General features: G+C 45.3%; 1 protein-coding gene across 2 annotated transcripts in view; it reads right to left on the minus strand.

The window, feature by feature from the left end:
- Positions 1 to 18533, minus strand: part of LOC141113484 (protein MTSS 1-like) — a 209954-nt gene that overhangs the window by 113756 nt on the left and 77665 nt on the right. For both annotated transcript variants that reach the window (XM_073606616.1, XM_073606615.1), the window contains exon 3: positions 3115 to 3188. In XM_073606616.1, coding sequence (XP_073462717.1) covers positions 3115 to 3188 — 74 coding nt within the window. The remainder of the gene's footprint in view (positions 1 to 3114; positions 3189 to 18533) is intronic.

Raw genomic sequence — 18533 nt, forward strand, 5'->3', positions numbered from 1 at the left:
TCTCAAACTTTGTGTGTCGGAAAATCCGATGGAAAATGTGTGATGGAGCCTACACACGGTCGGAATTTCCGACAACAAGGTCCTATCACACATTTTCCGTCGGAAAATCCGACTGTGTGTACGGGGCATTAGAGATATAAAAAGATAACTGAAATCAGTAAGCAGCAATTAAGAAAGTTCTATTATTGTACGGGATCTATTTAGCGCCAACCGCTTGCACAGAGCTGAATTACACAAATTCTGAAAAATCAGAGCATTCCATCTTGCCATTATTGTGTCAACTAATTTCATTCAAAAGCCCATAAAGTGGTTGTAAACCCCTTACATACATTATATTCTCAAAAGTATTGCCTTTACACACACATGAACTTTAATGGCATCCCAGTCTTAGTCTGTAGGGTTCAATATTGAGTTGGACCACCCTTTGCAGCTATAACAGCTTCAACTCTTCTGGGAAGGCTGTCCACAAGGTTTAGGAGTGTGTCTATGGGAATGTTTGACCATTCTTCCAGAAGCGCATTTGTGAGGTCAGGCACTGATGTTGGACGAGAAGGCCTGGCTCACAGTCTCCGCTCTAATGCATCCCTAAGGTGTTTTATCGGGTTGAGGTCAGGACTCGCTTGTCCATGTCTTTATGGACCTTCCTTTGCTCACTGGTCCAAATCATGTGGTGGAGGGGGGATTATGGTGTGGGGTTGTTTTTCAGGGGTTGGGCTTGGCCCCTTAGTTCCAGTGAATGGAACTCTTAAGGCGTCGGCATACCAAGACATTTTGGACAATTTCATGCTCCCAACTTTGTGGGAACAGTTTGGGGATGGCCCCTTCCTGTTCCAACATGACTGCGCACCAGTGCACAAAGCAAGGTCCATAAAGACATGGATGAGCGAGTTTGGGGTGGAGGAACTTGACTGGCCTGCACAGAGTCCTGACCTCAACCTGATAGAACACCTTTGGGATGAATTAGAGTGGACACTGCGAGCCAGGCCTTCTCATCCAACATCAGCGCCTGATCTCACAAATGCACTTCTGGAAGAATGGTCACACATTCCCATAGACACACTGCTAAATCTTGTGGACAGCCTTCTCAGAAGAGTTGAAGCTGCAAAGGGTGGGCCATATCAATATTGAACCTTACGGACTAAGACTGGGATGCCATTAAAGTTCATGTGCGTGTAAAGGCAGGTGTCCCAATACTTTTAACAATATAGTGTATGTATTTATATAGCAAAGGAATGGTCATGTGGAAGTCGTTAGGTCTGATGGTTGCCCCTTCATGGTGGTATAATTGCCAAAGAATAGCAGACTGTTTTATAGGACAAAGTCATGCTATGGTGAAAACACTGTCCCCTAATGATATTCCCATATTCTAGGATAATGCCTACACATAGAATGCGGAACAAATTCGAGAGAGACTTCCTCAAGATCCTAATAAAGTTAAGCACCTTCCAAGCGCCTCTCCAATCACCAGATGTAAAGATCATTTGAACTCTATGGGAGGAAAATAAATGTGAAGGGCATTTCAACCTGCTTCCTCAATGAACTGGAGGTTTTTCATCTTAAAAGGCATCACCCCCACTCACCCTCTCTGCTTAACAACTGCTGAAATTAGATAACAGCCACACAGCGAGTGCATGGATTTCAATGAGTCCTCCCACTCAGCAAACTAAGAAGATGAGCCCGTATGAGTGAATAATTATGGCTGCCACAATTTAGAATGTATTGACAATCAATACACCAACATTAGGAATGAGAGCACATACATTCCAGTATGGTCAGTTTTTTGGTTGTGCTGGGAGAACAGCCTGCCTGTCTTCCAATGGCTAAGACTTGGTAGCACTTATGGCTGGCCATAGAACCGAGTGGCCGTATGCACCTGTACTTGGATGTACCCCAATACTTTAATTCAGGGGTCTCCAAACTTTATAAACAAAAGGGCCAGTTTACTGTCCTTCAAACTTTTGGGGTGCCCCATCCCTGGTGCCAGTGGGAGGAGTAGAGCCCCGTCCCTGGTGCCAGTGGGAGGGGTAGTGCCCCATCCCTGGTGCCAGTGGGAGGAGTAGAGCCCCTTCCCTGGTGCCAGTGGGAGGGGTAGTGCCCCATCCCTGGTGCCAGTGGGAGGAGTAGTGCCCCATCCCTGGTGTCAGTGGGAGGAGTAGTGCCCCATCCCTGGTGTCAGTGGGAGGAGTAGTGCCCCATCCCTGGTGTCAGTGGAAGGAGTAGTGCCCCATCCCTGGTGTCAGTGGGAGGAGTAGTGCCCCATCCCTGGTGTCAGTGGGAGGAGTAGTGCCCCATCCCTGGTGTCAGTGGGAGGAGTAGTGCCCCATCCCTGGTGTCAGTGGGAGGAGTAGTGCCCCATCCCTGGTGTCAGTGGGAGGAGTAGTGCCCCATCCCTGGTGTCAGTTGGAGGAGTAGTGCCCCATCCCTGGTGTCAGTTGGAGGAGTAGTGCCCCATCCCTGGTGTCAGTTGGAGGAGTAGTGCCCCATCCCTGGTGTCAGTGGGAGGAGTAGTGCCCCATCCCTGGTGTCAGTGGGAGGAGTAGTGCCCCATCCCTGGTGTCAGTGGGAGGAGTAGTGCCCCATCCCTGGTGTCAGTGGGAGGAGTAGTGCCCCATCCCCGGTGTAAGGAGTGGCAGGAACTATGGCCCACGGCTGCTGACAGTGAGGGGGAATAATGCCCCAAGAGCCAGATAAATGCAAAGAAAGGGCACTATCAAGCTCTTGGGCTGAAGTTTGGAGACCGCTGCTTTAATGCATTGGTGCAACGTGCGCATGCGTGCCATTGCTTTATATCAGAGTACAAGCATGTTCAGTCAGTTGCTTCTATGGCCAGCAGTGTGCTCTACCTGCAGCTTAGAGAATTTAATGCTAGAGCATTTTTTCAGCTGCTCACTGCCTGTGTACAAGAGGCCCTAAAGCCATTCAATCAGCATGACATCCAGGAACATTCAGAAGGAAGGGGGCAGATATGGCAGCCTTCAAACTTCTTCACTACAGATGCCTTTGAATAAAAACCAAATATGTGCACATGCTTGTCAAGCTTGCAGATAATTCATATTTTTATGGGAAAATGTCAGAGCAATCTAAAAAATAAGGTAGAAACCAAAAATAAATTACCTCTGGTGTTAATGGCCATATCTGCTATTTTCTGAAAGGCATCCAGAAATGATCCAGTTACGATTGTCATTGTTCTGAGATAAAAAAAAAAAAAAAAAAGTTAATTAGTGTACGTTACAAAGCACAAATTCAATAGAAAATTGACGGGTTCTAGAAGCCAAATCAGGCCAAGTAGAAACATGCAGGCGAGGAAACGGATATTGCTTCATTTTCCAGGGAGACACAACAGAAAAACACAGCTGGCATAGGGCCACCTGGTTAAGGATTGCTAAATGGGTTGTAGCCAGTGTACATCCAGACTTTAATCACTAAAGGCAAACAGTAAAAAAATAGTTTTGGGTCATTTTATACCAACGTATAATTTCTTCGTATAAGAAAAAAATAAACCCTATCTAAAAATCTAAACACTCACATACATACATATAAAAAAAACTTGCAGGTCACAGATTCCCAGATTACTGCAATGGTTTACTTTGCAGACACATCGAGCTCCTGTATTTTGCATGCAAACACATGTATTTGAGCAGTACAGCATTTTGATGCAAAAGGCAGTGTTTGTCAAAAACATCCCTCTACCTTTTAAATACACAAACACACAACCTTTGTTGCAGAAGCATGACAATGGATTCTCAAAGTACTAGGGGTTAGCTAAAGAAACAGCACAGAGGTGTATACCATGGTTCCATGTCTGCCAGCTCCAACAGTTGACCTCCAGCATCTATGCAAACCCCCAAGCTCTAGGCTTGCTCTGTTGCCTATGCAAACCCCAAGCTCTAGGCTTGATCTGTTATCTATACAAAACCTAAAGCTCTAGGTTTGTTGCTATATTTATCTCAAACTTAAAGTTCTAGGGCTACCGCCGTATTAAAGCTCTTGGCTTGCTGCGGTACCTATGCCAAACCTAAAGCTTTAGACCAATGTCAACCATATGCTGTAGGCTTGCTGCGGCAAACCCTATGTTCTAGCCTCGTTGTGGACCTAAAGAACCCCTAGAGCTATACGCTTGCTGAGTTATGTATGTCACACCTATAGTTTTAGGCCTACTGTGGCACTTATTCCAACCCTATACTGTAGGCTTTCGGCAGTACTTATACAAACCCTAAGTTCTAGGCGTGCTGCGGTACCTATGTAAACCCAATGCTCTTGGCTTGTTCCAGTACTGATGCCAACCCTAAGCTCGTGACTTGCTCCTGTACGGATGCCAACCCTAAGCTCGTGACTTGCTCCTGTACTGATGCCAACCCTAAGCTCTTGGCTTGCTCTGGTACCAATGTCAACCCTAAACTCTTAGCCTCCTCCAGTACCGATCCCAACCCTAAGCGCTTGGCTTGCTCTGGTACCAATGTCAACCCTAAGCTCTTAGCCTCCTCCGGTACCGATGCCAACCCTAAGCTCTTGGCTTGCTTCAGTACCAAAGGAAACCCTAAGCTCTTGGCTTGCTCTGGTACACATGCCAACCCTATGCTCTTAGCCTCTTCTGGTACCGATGTTAACCCTAAGTTCTTGGCTTGCTCCAATGCCGAAGCAAACCCCTTGCTCCAGTACTGATGAAAACCCCAAGCTCTTGGCTTGCTCCAGTACTGATGAAAACCCTAAGCTCTTGGCTTGCTCCAGTACTGATGCACACCCTAGAGTTCTTGGCTTACTCCAGTACTGATGCAAACCCTAAGCCCTCTACTTGCTCCAGTACTGATGCATACCCTAAGCTCTTGGTATTCTGAAAAGATCAGCGGATCTCACTTACTGTAAGCTCCATTATCTTTTAAAAACACTTCTACTCTGTCGCAACTGTTTTTCCATTGCATCAGCTCTGTGGCCACTGAAGAAGTACAAAACTAAGCTAGATGAATTTTCTTCATGATCTTGGATATAAAGAAATCAGTCCAAGCTTATCTTTCCATGAACGATGATTCATTTATAACAACCTGAACAACAAATCTACATAACAAACCATTGCTGTCTTTATATTTCCCTATTACAGATGAAAAATATAAAAAAGCAGGATGATGAACATGTAGAAAAGAAAGTGCTTTACGTAGATGTAACAGGAGAGCTCATATCATTATTGGGTGTAAATAGACACATTTTTTTTTAGTTTTGGATACAGTAGGAAAGGGTTAAACTCGTATTTTATTTCTGCTGTCTCCTGTCCTGGTGATGCAACAGGAAATTATAAGAAATCTCCCAAAGCGTAAGGAGAATTTCCATCTTAGACAGTAGTCACGGGAAGTTTTGTCCACAATGGAAAATGTTCCTCCTGGTGATAACTCGAAAATTTTGAATTGCAGTTTGACCTGGTCCATTCCATCCTTACCCACTTTCTGGTATAATGGTGGCTCCTTGGCTGGCAGTCTTCTATTGAGGACAATAGAAAAAATAGTGTAGCGCTGGACTATAAATACGCATATAATGATGTATGCGAGTGGGCGGAGCCCCATAAATGTGTAAATAAAGTGACTAATAAAAGACCATATATCATTTAGTCTAAATTAATCAAATAGATATATAGTGACATTTGAAAATCAATCAAGTGCACCTGCATTAAGTTTAAAGATCAGAAAATATTAGAAAAGTGAGTTCTAAAAATATGGCAAACTAAAAGTGAATAAAGATGAACCAATGTGGCAGCAAAAATGAATACAAATATTATGTCAACATAAACCATCTAATCACTAATAGTGCTGATTTTAGTGATCGCAAATGAAAAGGAAATGAATACAGTCCCAAAAAAAATGTCAAACAGGTCCCAAAGCGTAGTGACACTTCCAACACAGAGTCTGGTTCAGTATTCCACCGCAGCTGTTGCCCACCACCAAGGGATAAAAGTTGGAGGCTTACCGGACAGCCTGCGACCACCCTTATTCAGGGGGGTCAAAACAGGCTCAGTAGAAATATGTGAGTCCAGATGATATCCTCACCAATGTTCTCCAGGTGTTCTCCAGATATCTAACATGTCAAACCAAGAGGGGCTTCCAAACAGGATGCAGCTAGGACTTGTCCATAGGATGCAGCAAAGTATTGGCCATAAATAACCCCAGAAAAAGAGAAAAAAAAATACTCCGGTAGTGCAGAGCAATCTGGCCAGTTTATTAAAAGTTCATACAAACAAGTAAAACGAAGTTCTGACGGGGAGAAATGAAAACAAGCTCCACCGCCGTTTAAAATCCAATCGCGCATGCGCGACCCGTGCTCACGTTGTGACCCTACGGCCGTTTCGTCACAACTGACGTCATCAAGCGTAAGGAGAATTTCCATCTTAGACAGTAGTCACGGGAAGTTTTGTCCACAATGGAAAATGTTCCTCCTGGTGATAACTCGAAAATTTTGAATTGCAGTTTGACCTGGTCCATTCCATCCTTACCCACTTTCTGGTATAATGGTGGCTCCTTGGCTGGCAGTCTTCTATTGAGTCCCACTGTAGACAGCCTCTCCTATGAGCTCCTGGCAACAGAACTACATGCTAATGCGGGGATACAGCCTGCGCTGACCCACACAAGCAGCCTGAAAGGACCACACACAGAGGTTATGCTTTTGCTTCTCTTCTATGTAACGTCAGCTGTCAATCATTTCAATTGGAGGAGAAGCAGAGGCATGTTTATTTGTGGTGTATTTTTCTTCTTCATATTCTCCTAATTTTTATGCTTATGTACTTTTTGCAATAAATTATGGGACTGGTAGTTAGACTCACATAGACGTACACTCAAACGCTTGGAGAGCCTTGCAGCTGCCCTCCTGGCATTGATTTGAACAGACTGCCTGATCATTGCTGCGTGGACACCTGTGCATCCTGTACATGTACAGATGGCCCTTTGCACTGGCGTACAGAGTGGTACACCTGTGTGAATGAGGCCTAAGGCTCCATTCACACTTGTGTGGCTTGTCATGCGACTTTGGACATTCAAAGTCCATTCTTTTCAATGGCAAAAGCATGGGGAAGAAAAGGTTGCAGGAACCCATCTTGCTGCATGGTGGAGCCAGAGTGATGGTCTGGTAAGTAAAACTGCTTTACACCCCAGACATAAATGAGCAGTTAACCCTTGCAATGCACCATGGGGGGGGGGGTCACATTTTTCAGAGTATAGCTTTAATCAATACTGATCTTTTTTTTTTTTTTTTTAAAGCAAGCCTTTAGTACTACTTTGTTACCATATTTTTGTTGTGGTTCAACAAGAACAAAGACAAGCAAATAAATTGCCCACACGGGGGCCAGGTATTGAATTGGTAATATAAGAACTGGAGGAAACCATATACACAATGCCCATTGTCAGGCAACACTGAGCCATAGGGATGGCAACTGATGACAGTCAATAAAAGGGAACTGTGACCCTAGGGCAAGGTTGCCATCTTCTCAGGGAAGGCCCACCTGGGGAAGCTAGCCCCCTCGCGGGATGGCAAGCACCCAAAAGGCATGGGTAGAAGGAGACCAGAAGAGGAAGGAAGAGAGAAAGCAGAGGAAGGCAAAGTAATCATGGAAAGGAGAGAAAGAATAAAAAAGGACTTCTTGGACTCGGAAGCACCACAGGTGTTGATCATAGGTGGTCCGAACAAACTGGGATAAGCGAGGGGAATACACCTTTAGTATTACTTTAACTAGAAATTCAAGGAAGAGCGTGCATTGGGAGGGTTTTTGGCCCAAAATTATTAATACACACATATATAGATATAAACACATAAAAATAGGATTTTTTAAAACAGCTTACCTGTAAAATCCTTTTCTTTCGAAGGACATCACGGGACACAGAGCCACAGTAATTACTGATGGGTTATATAGGTATCACTGGTGATTGGACACTGGCACACCCTATCAGGAAGTTCAACCCCCTATATAATCCCTCCCCCTTGCAGGGATACCTCAGTTTTGTAGCCAAGCAATATAGTGTATTAGAAGAGGGGTGGGACCTCTGTGTCCCGTGATGTCCTTCGAAAGAAAAGGATTTTACAGGTAAGCTGTTTTAAAAAATCCTATTTTCTTTCTCGAACATCACGGGACACAGAGCCACAGTAATTACTGATGGGATGTCCCAGAGCAATGCTACCTGAGGGGGGGGAACCACGACCAAGTAGGGTGCAATCAGACCTGAGGACCCTGTACTGCTGCCTGCAGCACACTACGCCCAAAGGTGATATCCTCATGCCTTCTCACATCCACCTGATAGAATCTGGTGAATGTATGAACTGAAGACCAGGTTGCGGCCTTGCAGATTTGAGCCATAGAGGCCCGGTGATGCACTGCCCAAGAAGCACCAATAGCCCTTGTGGAATGTGCCCTGATCTGAAACGGAGGAATCTTCTGTTTCAAACCGTAAGCTTGAATGATCAACTGTCGAATCCATTTAGAAATGGTAGCTTTTGACGCTGCCTGTCCTCTATTGGGACCCTCTGGCAGCACAAACAAAACATCCGTCTTGCGGATCTGAGTAGTTGCCCCTAGATAGGCCTTAACTGCTCTTACTACATCCAACGAATGTAGAGATCTCTCTTCCGGAGAACAGGGATCTGGAAAAAAGGAAGGTAGAACAATGTCTTGGTTTAAATGAAAATCAGAAACCACCTTCGGTAAAAAACTAGGATGAGGGCGTAGTACCACTCTATCCTTGTGTATAATCAAATAAGGCTCCTTACAGGAAAGGGCTGCTAATTCTGATACTCTTCTAGCAGAAGAGATGGCCACCAGAAAAATTAATTTCCTTGTCAACAAGACCAAAGGAATCTGACTTATTGGTTCAAAAGGCCGTTTCTGTAACACAGCCAGGACCAAATTCAAGTCCCAGGGGTTTAGGGGCGCTTTAACCGGAGGATTAAGACGCATCACCCCCTGCATAAAGTTTCGGACCAAAGAATGCGAAGCAAGTGGCCGCTGAAATAATACTGATAAAGCAGAGACCTGGCCCTTGATGGTACTCAAGGCCAGCTTCATCTCTAATCCCATCTGTAGAAAATCAAGGATTCTACCTATGACATATTTCCTGGGATGCCAACCTCTGGATTCACACCAGGTTATATAAGCTTTCCAGACTCTATGATAAATCATCCTGGAAGCTGGCTTCCTTGCATTATTCAAGGTAGATATGACAGGACCTGAGAGCCCACGACTCTTCAGAACGTGGGTCTCAATAGCCAAACCGTCAAATTTATCGTTTGTAAGGCAGGATGGAACACTGGACCTTGAGATAACAGGTCTGGGCGTACCGGTAGGGTCCACGGGGAACCCACCGTCATCCTTACTATTTCTGCATACCAAGTCCTTCTGGGCCAAGCGGGGGCCACCAGAAGTACCGACTTCCTTTCCTGCCTGATCCTGCGAAGGAGTCGTGGTAGTAGCAGAATAGGCGGGAATGCGTAAATCAGTGAGAACCGATGCCACGGAATCACCAACGCATCCGTCCCGCATGCAAGAGGATCTTTTGTCCTTGCCACAAATCTGTCTATCTTTTTGTTGAATCGGGATGCAAAGAGATCTACATCTGGAACCCCCCATCTTTGGCATATGGCCCAAAAGACGTCGGGATGCAGAGACCATTCCCCTGGAAGTAACTGCTGGCGACTTAGATAACTTAGATAAACTGCCGATATGCATGGCACATGCATCTCTGCCCAGACTAAGATCTGGTTCACCTCTTTTTGAGCAGCTCGGCTCCGGGTGCCTCCCTGATGATTGACATAAGCCACTGCTGTGGCATTGTTGGACTGGATCCTGACTGGACAACCCTGTAGCCTGATAGTCCAGGCTTTTAGAGCTAGATGTATCGCCCGGATCTCCAGAATGTTGATGGGTAAGGTCCTCTCTGTCTTGGACCATACCCCTTGGACCGCAGCCTGTTCCAGAACTGCTCCCCAACCTGACAGACTGGCATCTGTTGTTACCACCGTCCAGGTAACCGGTAGAAAGGATTTCCCCTTCTGCAGGTTTTCGGGTATGAGCCACCAATTGAGGCTCTGACGCACCGCATGCGACAGGTGCATCGGAAAGTCTAATGCCTGAACCTTCTTGTTCCAGGTCGACAGAATACTGTGTTGCAGCATTCTTGAGTGAAACTGAGCATAGGGAACTGCTTCGAATGAAGACACCATCTTCCCTAGTAGCCTCATACAAAGGCGGACTGAGGGACCCTTCTTGGTCCTTACTGTCAGAATCAGCTCTCTCAAAGCAGTGATCTTTGCCTGGGGTAGAAATATTTTCTCCTGGCTTGTATGTATAATCAGACCTAAATATTCCAGTCTTCTTACTGGTTTTAGGAAAGACTTTTCTAAGTTGAGGATCCAACCCAGGTGTTCTAGATACCTGACCGTGGTCCTCAAGTTTCCATTCAAAGAGGCTACCGACCGGTCTATCAAGAGCAGGTCGTCTAGGTATGCTATGACAGCTATACCCTGAGCCCTTAATCTGGCCAGAGGAGGAGCCAAGATCTTTGTGAACACTCGAGGTGCAGTGGCTATCCCAAAGGGCAGAGCCATAAACTGGAAATGGCGCCCTCCTACCTCGAAGCGCAGAAACTTCTGATGAGCAGGAAAAATGGGCACATGCAGATATGCATCTCTGATGTCTATTGATGCCAGAAATTCTCCTCCCTGCAGGGTGGGAACTACTGTTCGAATTGATTCCATGCGGAAGGATTGAATCCTTAGGAATCGGTTCAGATCCCTTAAGTCCAAAATGGGCCTGACATCCCCATTTGGCTTTTGGACCGTAAAAAGGTTGGAATAGAAGCCCAATCCCTGGTCCTTTGCGGGAACTATCATAATGACCTCCTGCGACAAAAGTCGCTCTAACGCTAGAAGGAGCGACTGCTTCTTCTCTGGGTCTCTGGGAACATTTGATCTGAGGAACCGAGGAGAAGGGAATTCCTGAAACTCCAGCTTGTACCCTAAGGTTACCGTGGAGACTACCCATCTGTCCTGGAAGTCCTCCTGCCAGAGCTCTGAGAATTGTCGCAGTCTTCCCCCCACTCGAGTGAGCGGGGGCGCCCCCTCATGCAGAGGTCTTAGTGTTTTGCCTAGTAGGCTTCTTTCCCCAGGACTTCTTTTGTCCCTGGGGTTGACTCTTGTCTCTGGACCCCGATGGAGGCGGCCGTCGAGACTGCCTGGAGGCTGAAGCCCCCGGCGCTGGGGAAAGAGTCTGTTTGAAAGAGGGACACTTACTCTTCTTTTTGACAGGTAAGAGAGTGCTTTTCCCACAAGAGATTCTCTTGATATAGTTATCCAAGTCCTCTCCAAACAACCTTGCACCACGAAATGGAAACCCAGCCAGTAGCTTCTTACATGGTGCTTCGGCTGACCAATTTTTCAACCATAGGATTCTACGTATATGCACCAACCCCAGTGAAAGACGGGAGGTTTGCACGATAGAATCTCTAATGGCGTCAACCACAAAGCATAAGGCCGCTGGAAGGTTAGCAAACCCCTGGGCCTGCTGTTCAGGTAATACTTTGATGACCTGCTTAACATGGTCTCTTAAGTATTGACAGACTCCAATCGCTGCTATTGCAGGTTGGGCCACTGATCCTGCTAAGGAGAAAACATCCTTCAATAGGGATTCCATCCTTTTATCTACAGGATCCCTGAGCATCTGAGCATTGTCTACAGGACAAGTCAGGCTATTATTTATTGAGGAAATGGCGGCATCAATAGCCGGAATTCCCCACATTTTAATAAACTTTTCTTCCATCGGATAAAGTGTTGAAAACTTTCTCGGCGGAAAAAAACGTTTGTCTGGGTGATCCCACTCAGAATAAATAAGCTTTTCAAGTAAAGTATGAACAGGAAAAGCATGTGCTGCTTGGAAAGGTTTCAGTGACCCCAAAGCAGAAGAGGATTCTTTAGCAGTTTCAGGTATGGGCAACTTAAATGTGGAGCGGACCAATCCAGTGAGGATCTGCACTAAGACTTTCTCCTCTTGGTAAGTTGCAGAGGGTCCCTCTCCACCTGAATCCTCCGAAGAGGAATCATCCATCCCATCCCGATCCTCTGAAAGGGATTCATCTCCTTTATCCCAGAGCTCCTCTGTCTGAGGGTCCTGGGGAACAGAGGAAAGCCTAGTGCGTTTTCTTCCACTGAGTGAAGACGTAATCACGGCCATTAATCTTTCCTCTAGACCACTAATGGTTGAGGAAAAAACCTCTTGTGTAATATATACAGGGGCTGAAGTGCCAGAAGCAGGTGTAGCCCCTGACCCCAATGGCTCTCCCTGGCTAGCCGTCCCTGGCCCATCTTTAGGGGGGGAAGGATGCTGCCGACAGGGGGCCCTCAGAACCTGAACGAGATCCCCTAGTGTCTCTGGTTCCTGGGGTGCTTGAACCTCTTCTACCCATAGTGCAAAGCAACAAGGTGTGAGGTATACAAATGAACACTGTCCGCTGAGCGATGTAGTCTGGCTAAAAGCCTTGCTACCCAATGCTCAGTCTGGTGTTACTTCAGTAAATGCTGCCTAGGAGAATGCCTGTGTCCCACCTTACATGCGACCGTCAGCTCTGTGTCTCTCAGAAGGCTGAGTGCACCTGTACAGAGTGCCTTTAATAGCCTGCAGCTGGCCTGAGTGGGAGTCTAAACACTCTGTGCTGACATTCCGCCCCCTCCTCTACCGCCCCCCCCCTCGAGTTTTGAAAAAAACGAGCGCTTCCCACACTGCCGACTCTCCTGTCATGCTCTGGAGAAAAGGCTGGGGATGGGGGGGGGGGAAGGAGGGAGACTGGTAACAAGATTTGCCTGAACGGCTATCTTCAGAGATGGTGGCCATTAGGCCACAGAGCCCGGGTGGTATAACCACTTTCTAGACCCCTGTGGCCCCTCTCTAGCCTGGGGGGGAACATTCAAACATGAGAAATCCCCCCATCCACCTTACCTGCTTGCAGCCTGCTTGATACACTGGGACATACACAGCGATTACAACACCTGAGACAGACATTCAGCATGTGTAGGTTTGTGCTCTTAGCAGCCCCCGGTGGTCACAATAGGCATAGCATGCATTTACCTTAAAGGAGAAAAGCCACTAGAACTCAAAAATTCTGTGGAATCTCCTCTTACCTTATCCAGCCGCAGGGTGCCGTTTACACAGACCCAATCTTCACCTCTCACGGTGGGCTCCGTTTGAAAAAAAACCGTCAGAGACTGGGGCCCCCATCAGTAGGGGGATCCAACAGTTCTGGGACCGTAAAGCACCTCGCCAGAAATTAGGAAGTTTAAAGCCATTTTCTGATCTGCGGGGTCCAGCTCTCTAAAAAGAGAAGCATTACGGGTAAAACCTTGTTTCTTCGGACACGAGGCCCGGGTACCATTCAATTCGGCCATGAAAAGACACTTTGAATGGATCCGGTTCGCCTGGCTTGCCCCAGTATAGGATCTTAGGATATTCCCTTTGGAGCTCAGCACAGGACATCTTTACACGTCCATCACCTAAGACACTGGCGTAAAAACTGAGGTATCCCTGCAAGGGGGAGGGATTATATAGGGGGTTGAACTTCCTGATAGGGTGTGCCAGTGTCCAATCACCAGTGATACCTATATAACCCATCAGTAATTACTGTGGCTCTGTGTCCCGTGATGTTCGAGAAAGAAATAGCTAAAATAGAAGAAGACTTTTTGCTAATAGCATTCATATCTTCAGGACAGGCTCTTGGAAAAAAAAGAAACGTGTCTGGTCTTTCTCTGTTCTGGAAATCCTAAGAGTCAGTGACAGGTTGGGTGATTTCGTTCTTAGATTAGTCAAAATAACTGCAAAGCTCAATGACAACACTGTGTTGCTATGGAACCTCTATATACCTAGAGATAAACTGTTGCTGATGATAAACCTTGAGTCAGCTAACCACTGAACCATTTCTTTAGAAGACAACTACACTTTCCCTTAAAACACTCCCCACTTCAATATGACTGAACGTTCACATTAGAGCTAAAAGAATGGTCCCATTCAAGTCTATGGAGGGTTAGGTTCACACAAGCATATACCCATGCAGGGCTGTTTGCCTGTCTGAGATGCAGTTTTTGTAACTGATGATTTTTAATAAAACACAAAAATGCCTGAAACTCCTCCTTAAAATATTGAATTTTTCTCACTTTCAGACTTGGTGTCAGTGGTGCCCAGAAGGGAAAGAGGGCCACTCCACCCACAGTGTTCATTTTGTTGAAAACATTTTCGTCATTATTTTCATCAGCGGCATATTTCCAGTGACCAAAAACGAAAAGTACCCCACATTTTCGTCAAATGTCGAAAACTATGACAAAAAGCAATTCCAGTTTCAACCAATGAAACTTTGAGGGAGGTACGATTACCCATGTGGACTTTCGGCTTCCCTGGAGCTCCTCCTCAGACTGCCCAGAGTACTGCAAGTATGTACACTACAGGCATCCTCTCAGATCACCATCCAGAGCACTGTGCAGCATTACAGGCCTCTTCAGACCACCGTCCAGAGCACTGTGCAGCATTACAGGCCTCTTCAGACCACCGTCCAGAGCATTGTGCAGCATTACAGGCCTCTTCAGACCACCGTCCAGAGCATTGTGCAGCATTACAGGCCTCTTCAGACCACAGTCCAGAGCACTGTGCAGCATTACAGGCCTCCTCAGACCACCATCCAGAGCACTGTGCAACATTAAAGGCCTCCTCTGATCACCGTCCAGAGCACTGTGCAGCATTACAGGCCTCCTAAGAACACCGTCCAGACCACTGTACAGTATTATCGGCCTTTCAGACCACTGTCAAGAGCACTGTACAGCATTGCAGGCTTCTTCAGACCAGCGTCCAGAGCACTGTGCAGCATTACAGGCCTCCTCAGACCACCGTGCAACATTACAGGCCTCTCAGACCACCGTCCAGAGCACTGTGCAGCATTACAGGCCTCCCAGGTCACCGTCCAGAGCAGTGTGCATTACAGGCCTCCTCAGACCACCATCCAGGGTATCTGTGAAGTTTGTTCAACCCTTAATATCATAAATAACATTAGATTTTTTTTTTTTTTTTTTACTCCAGGGGTATATAATGAGTTTGGAAATTCTAAAGAAATGGTTAAATAATGCTTTACAATATAACTAAACCCATAAGATTTTAGTCGACTAAATTTGACTAAAATGCTACTAAAGTGAAATTTGACGCCAAAATCAACACTGTTCACCCAGAAGAGATACAAACAGCATTACAAACCAGACAGGGGTTCCAACCTCTCACCACTATCAAAAATGAAAAATAGTTACTTTATGGCCCATCCACACCACGTTCATAGAGTTGTTTCTCAACGCAGTGAACGCCATGACTAGCTGGAATCCATTTCTTCCAAAAGGCCCAAGCGCGGATTTGATGTGTGCTGGGTGAAAACACGCAGCAAAGAAAAAGCTGCAAAATGCACTAACACATGTCACTGTGTTTTAAAGAAAACAAAAGAAAATATATTTCGGGAAAACAACACATGCCAGCCCAATGCATTATAAAAATGTCAGCTTAAGTGCTTTGCAACACTTGCGTCAAAAGACGAATTTTCTTTACATACAGATTACCATCTGTTTTATTTTCGGTTCTTTGCATTAAATGTTTACTTTAACAGTGCAAAGTCTGCAATGATAGGAAACCGACTCCCTTGACAGTGTCTGGTGTTCATCCAGCCTCCCCGCCGTCATACAGGGCAGCTGCTTTCACCGCATGTTACCTGTATCTGGCTTGTCTGCAGACACACCAATCAGTTTAAATGATAAAGTCAATGATGTCCATCGCCCTGCGCTTATGGCAACACAATTTCATCAATTCAAAGTAAATTGGAACATTGACAGCCTGCTGATCGCTGCCTAGGGGTTCAGTGATGCGTTATAGTTGGGTAATCTGGGCAGCCCATCCAAGGAGCAGACCTTTCCCTTTAAAGTAAGCATGTCACGAAACAGGTGCAGAGGGTCCCAGGGTGTCAAAAAGCAGAGGTAGACTCCCCAAGCTCCATCTTTACCTAAATTATGGTTTTTAGGTGGATAGCCCCTTTAATCCCCATCCCACAACTACACAGCAGAGTCCAATAACAGGGTGAAGTATGAATTACTGTAAATATCTATTGGACTTTATTATTTGATACAGTTATGCACACTCAGGAGCCACAAAACTGCACGTTATACCAGGTCAGGTAGCTGAAGATTGAATAGATTAGCAACTGTCAAACGTCAACTCTGATTCCCAAACTGAGGTTATAGGCCCATCTAAAGTAGGGATGCACCCATATCGGATGAAAATAGGGTGATCATTGTTTTGGCTGTGCATGATTTTGCAGAGATTTTACCGTGTTTGCTGTGTGTTTTTCATAGGACAAGCGACTCAAAAAAAAAAAAAAAAAAAAAAAAGAAAAGTTCAACACGGGAGCGCTTTTTTTAACTGGCCAAATATGCATAAAAAATGCGACAAGCAGGATTTTCTTTTTTAACACCGTAACAGAAGAACGGACCAGTGTGAAGACAGACAGAATTTAAAGGGATGCATTTTTCTTGAGGTTTTTTTTTTTAAACGCAAAAGCGCTTCAAAAACTGCTCAGTATGAAAGCAGCCTATCAGCCGAAAAGGTGGCAGTAATGGACGTAAATAAATTCATATTCTTTTAAATTCATGATGTTAAAGCGGAGTTCCGGCGAAAAAAAATCTTTTTTTGCATCCTACCATTATTACTAATGAGATATCAAAAAGACTATATAATGATCACAATCGCTTGTTAGAAAATATAAAGTACTTACTGTTATATTTTTCTGCTTCGTTTGTGGCAGTTGTGGCCATCCTGAATGTGGGCATGTGAAGCCCAATCAAGATTGCTTCCTGGAATAGCTTGGGAAAGGTGCATGCTGGGTAACCAGCATGCACCTCTCAATCTCGCGCATGCGCGATTCAACGGCGGCCGTAGCGCCACTCGATGTGTCATTTCCCAGGAGCACAGGCGAGGGAGGAAGTCACCAGGAGCTCTGCGGATCAGGAAGTGGCAGATTACGAGGCCTACATAGCAACAGGGCCTTTTTGGTAAGTATATATTAAAAAAAAATTCCTCCAAATGATTTTTTCTAGGTTAAAAGGAGTCTTTCATGAAAATTTTTTTTTTAGGGTGGAACTCCGCTTTAAGAAGTCCAATATAATACAACTATATAGAAAAAATATATTTTTTAAAAACTGTCCATTTCGGTTTTCGGCCAAGTGCATCCTGAATTTTTGGTTTCCGTCCCGAATTTTCATTTCGGTGCACCACTAATCTAAGAAGATTTACACTGGTGGACAATAAGGTCTCATGCGCACTGCTGCTCCTAAACTGATGTTTTTGGGGCTTTTGGGTTTTTTTTGCCTAAGCCCCTGAACACACCTATAAAAAAAAAAAAAAAAAAAAAGCAAGCCATGTGTCCATGCACATATAGGATTTTATATGAGTTTATAAGCAACAGAGTTTAGAGGCAGTGAAGAATCATGTTCAAAAGAGGAACATTTGGGCATAAAAAATGCTAAACATGGCTAAATGCATCGAAACGCCGCAAGGCTTCACTTCCTGTTTCCCTTACTACAGATGCCGGCGCCTGCACCCGGAGCCGGCTGACGAATCAGCTAGGGGTGCCAATATTGCGGGATCCCTGGACAGGTAGGTTTCCTTATCCAGTATTTGTAGCTGCTGACTTTTAGTTTATTTTTTCTACAGAACTCCGCTTAAGGCCTCTTTCACACTTGCGCGACTTGGGACTTCAAAGTCACATGACAAGTCGTACCCCACGATTTCCAATGAGTACCATTCATATCTGTGCGACTTCAAAGTAGTCCCTGTACTACTTTGGTTTGACTTTGATAGGTCCATAGACCTCAAGTTTACACAGGCATTCCACAAAATCACGACAAAATTGTGCGGCAGTGTGAAAGGGGCCTTAAGCTGGCCATAGATGATCATTTTCACCATCGAGGTGGATGGGGGAATCCCTCTGCTGTGCTACGGGAGGGAGTCAATCGCTAGATCAACTCCTCTCGAAATAGGAACATGAAAAGAAATTTGGCTGGTACCTGCTGAAATGGCCAATATTTGATCCATGTACAACCAGCTTTAAAGCAACTCTGCATTCTGGTTTAAAAAATAAAAATCTATTCAAGTATGCACCCTCAACTCAAAAAAGTATCGTTTTTGATCTCTCCAAATCTGCTGTGAGGGTGGCAATGTTCGTTCTCCATGGTCCCACTGTATATAGGAATGTAGCCACCCTCCTTGCTCACTCCTGAGATAAATTATGGGATGTGCAACACGTAGAGAACATATCACATGGCTGCAACCAATGTGCACTGCTCATTCCAAACAAACCTAAGCGAGGGGAAAAGGGAGAGGTTTGATGGCTCAGTGAGGATATAATGAGTTAAAAAACAAAATCATAAGAAATAGATAACAAGGCCATTATGTAGCAGATGTGTAAGGACTTTTATTTTGGAGAATAAGGATATAGTTTAGTGTCACT

This window comes from Aquarana catesbeiana, linkage group LG12 (genome assembly GCF_042186555.1).
Source record: "Aquarana catesbeiana isolate 2022-GZ linkage group LG12, ASM4218655v1, whole genome shotgun sequence".
NCBI lineage: Eukaryota > Metazoa > Chordata > Amphibia > Anura > Ranidae > Aquarana > Aquarana catesbeiana.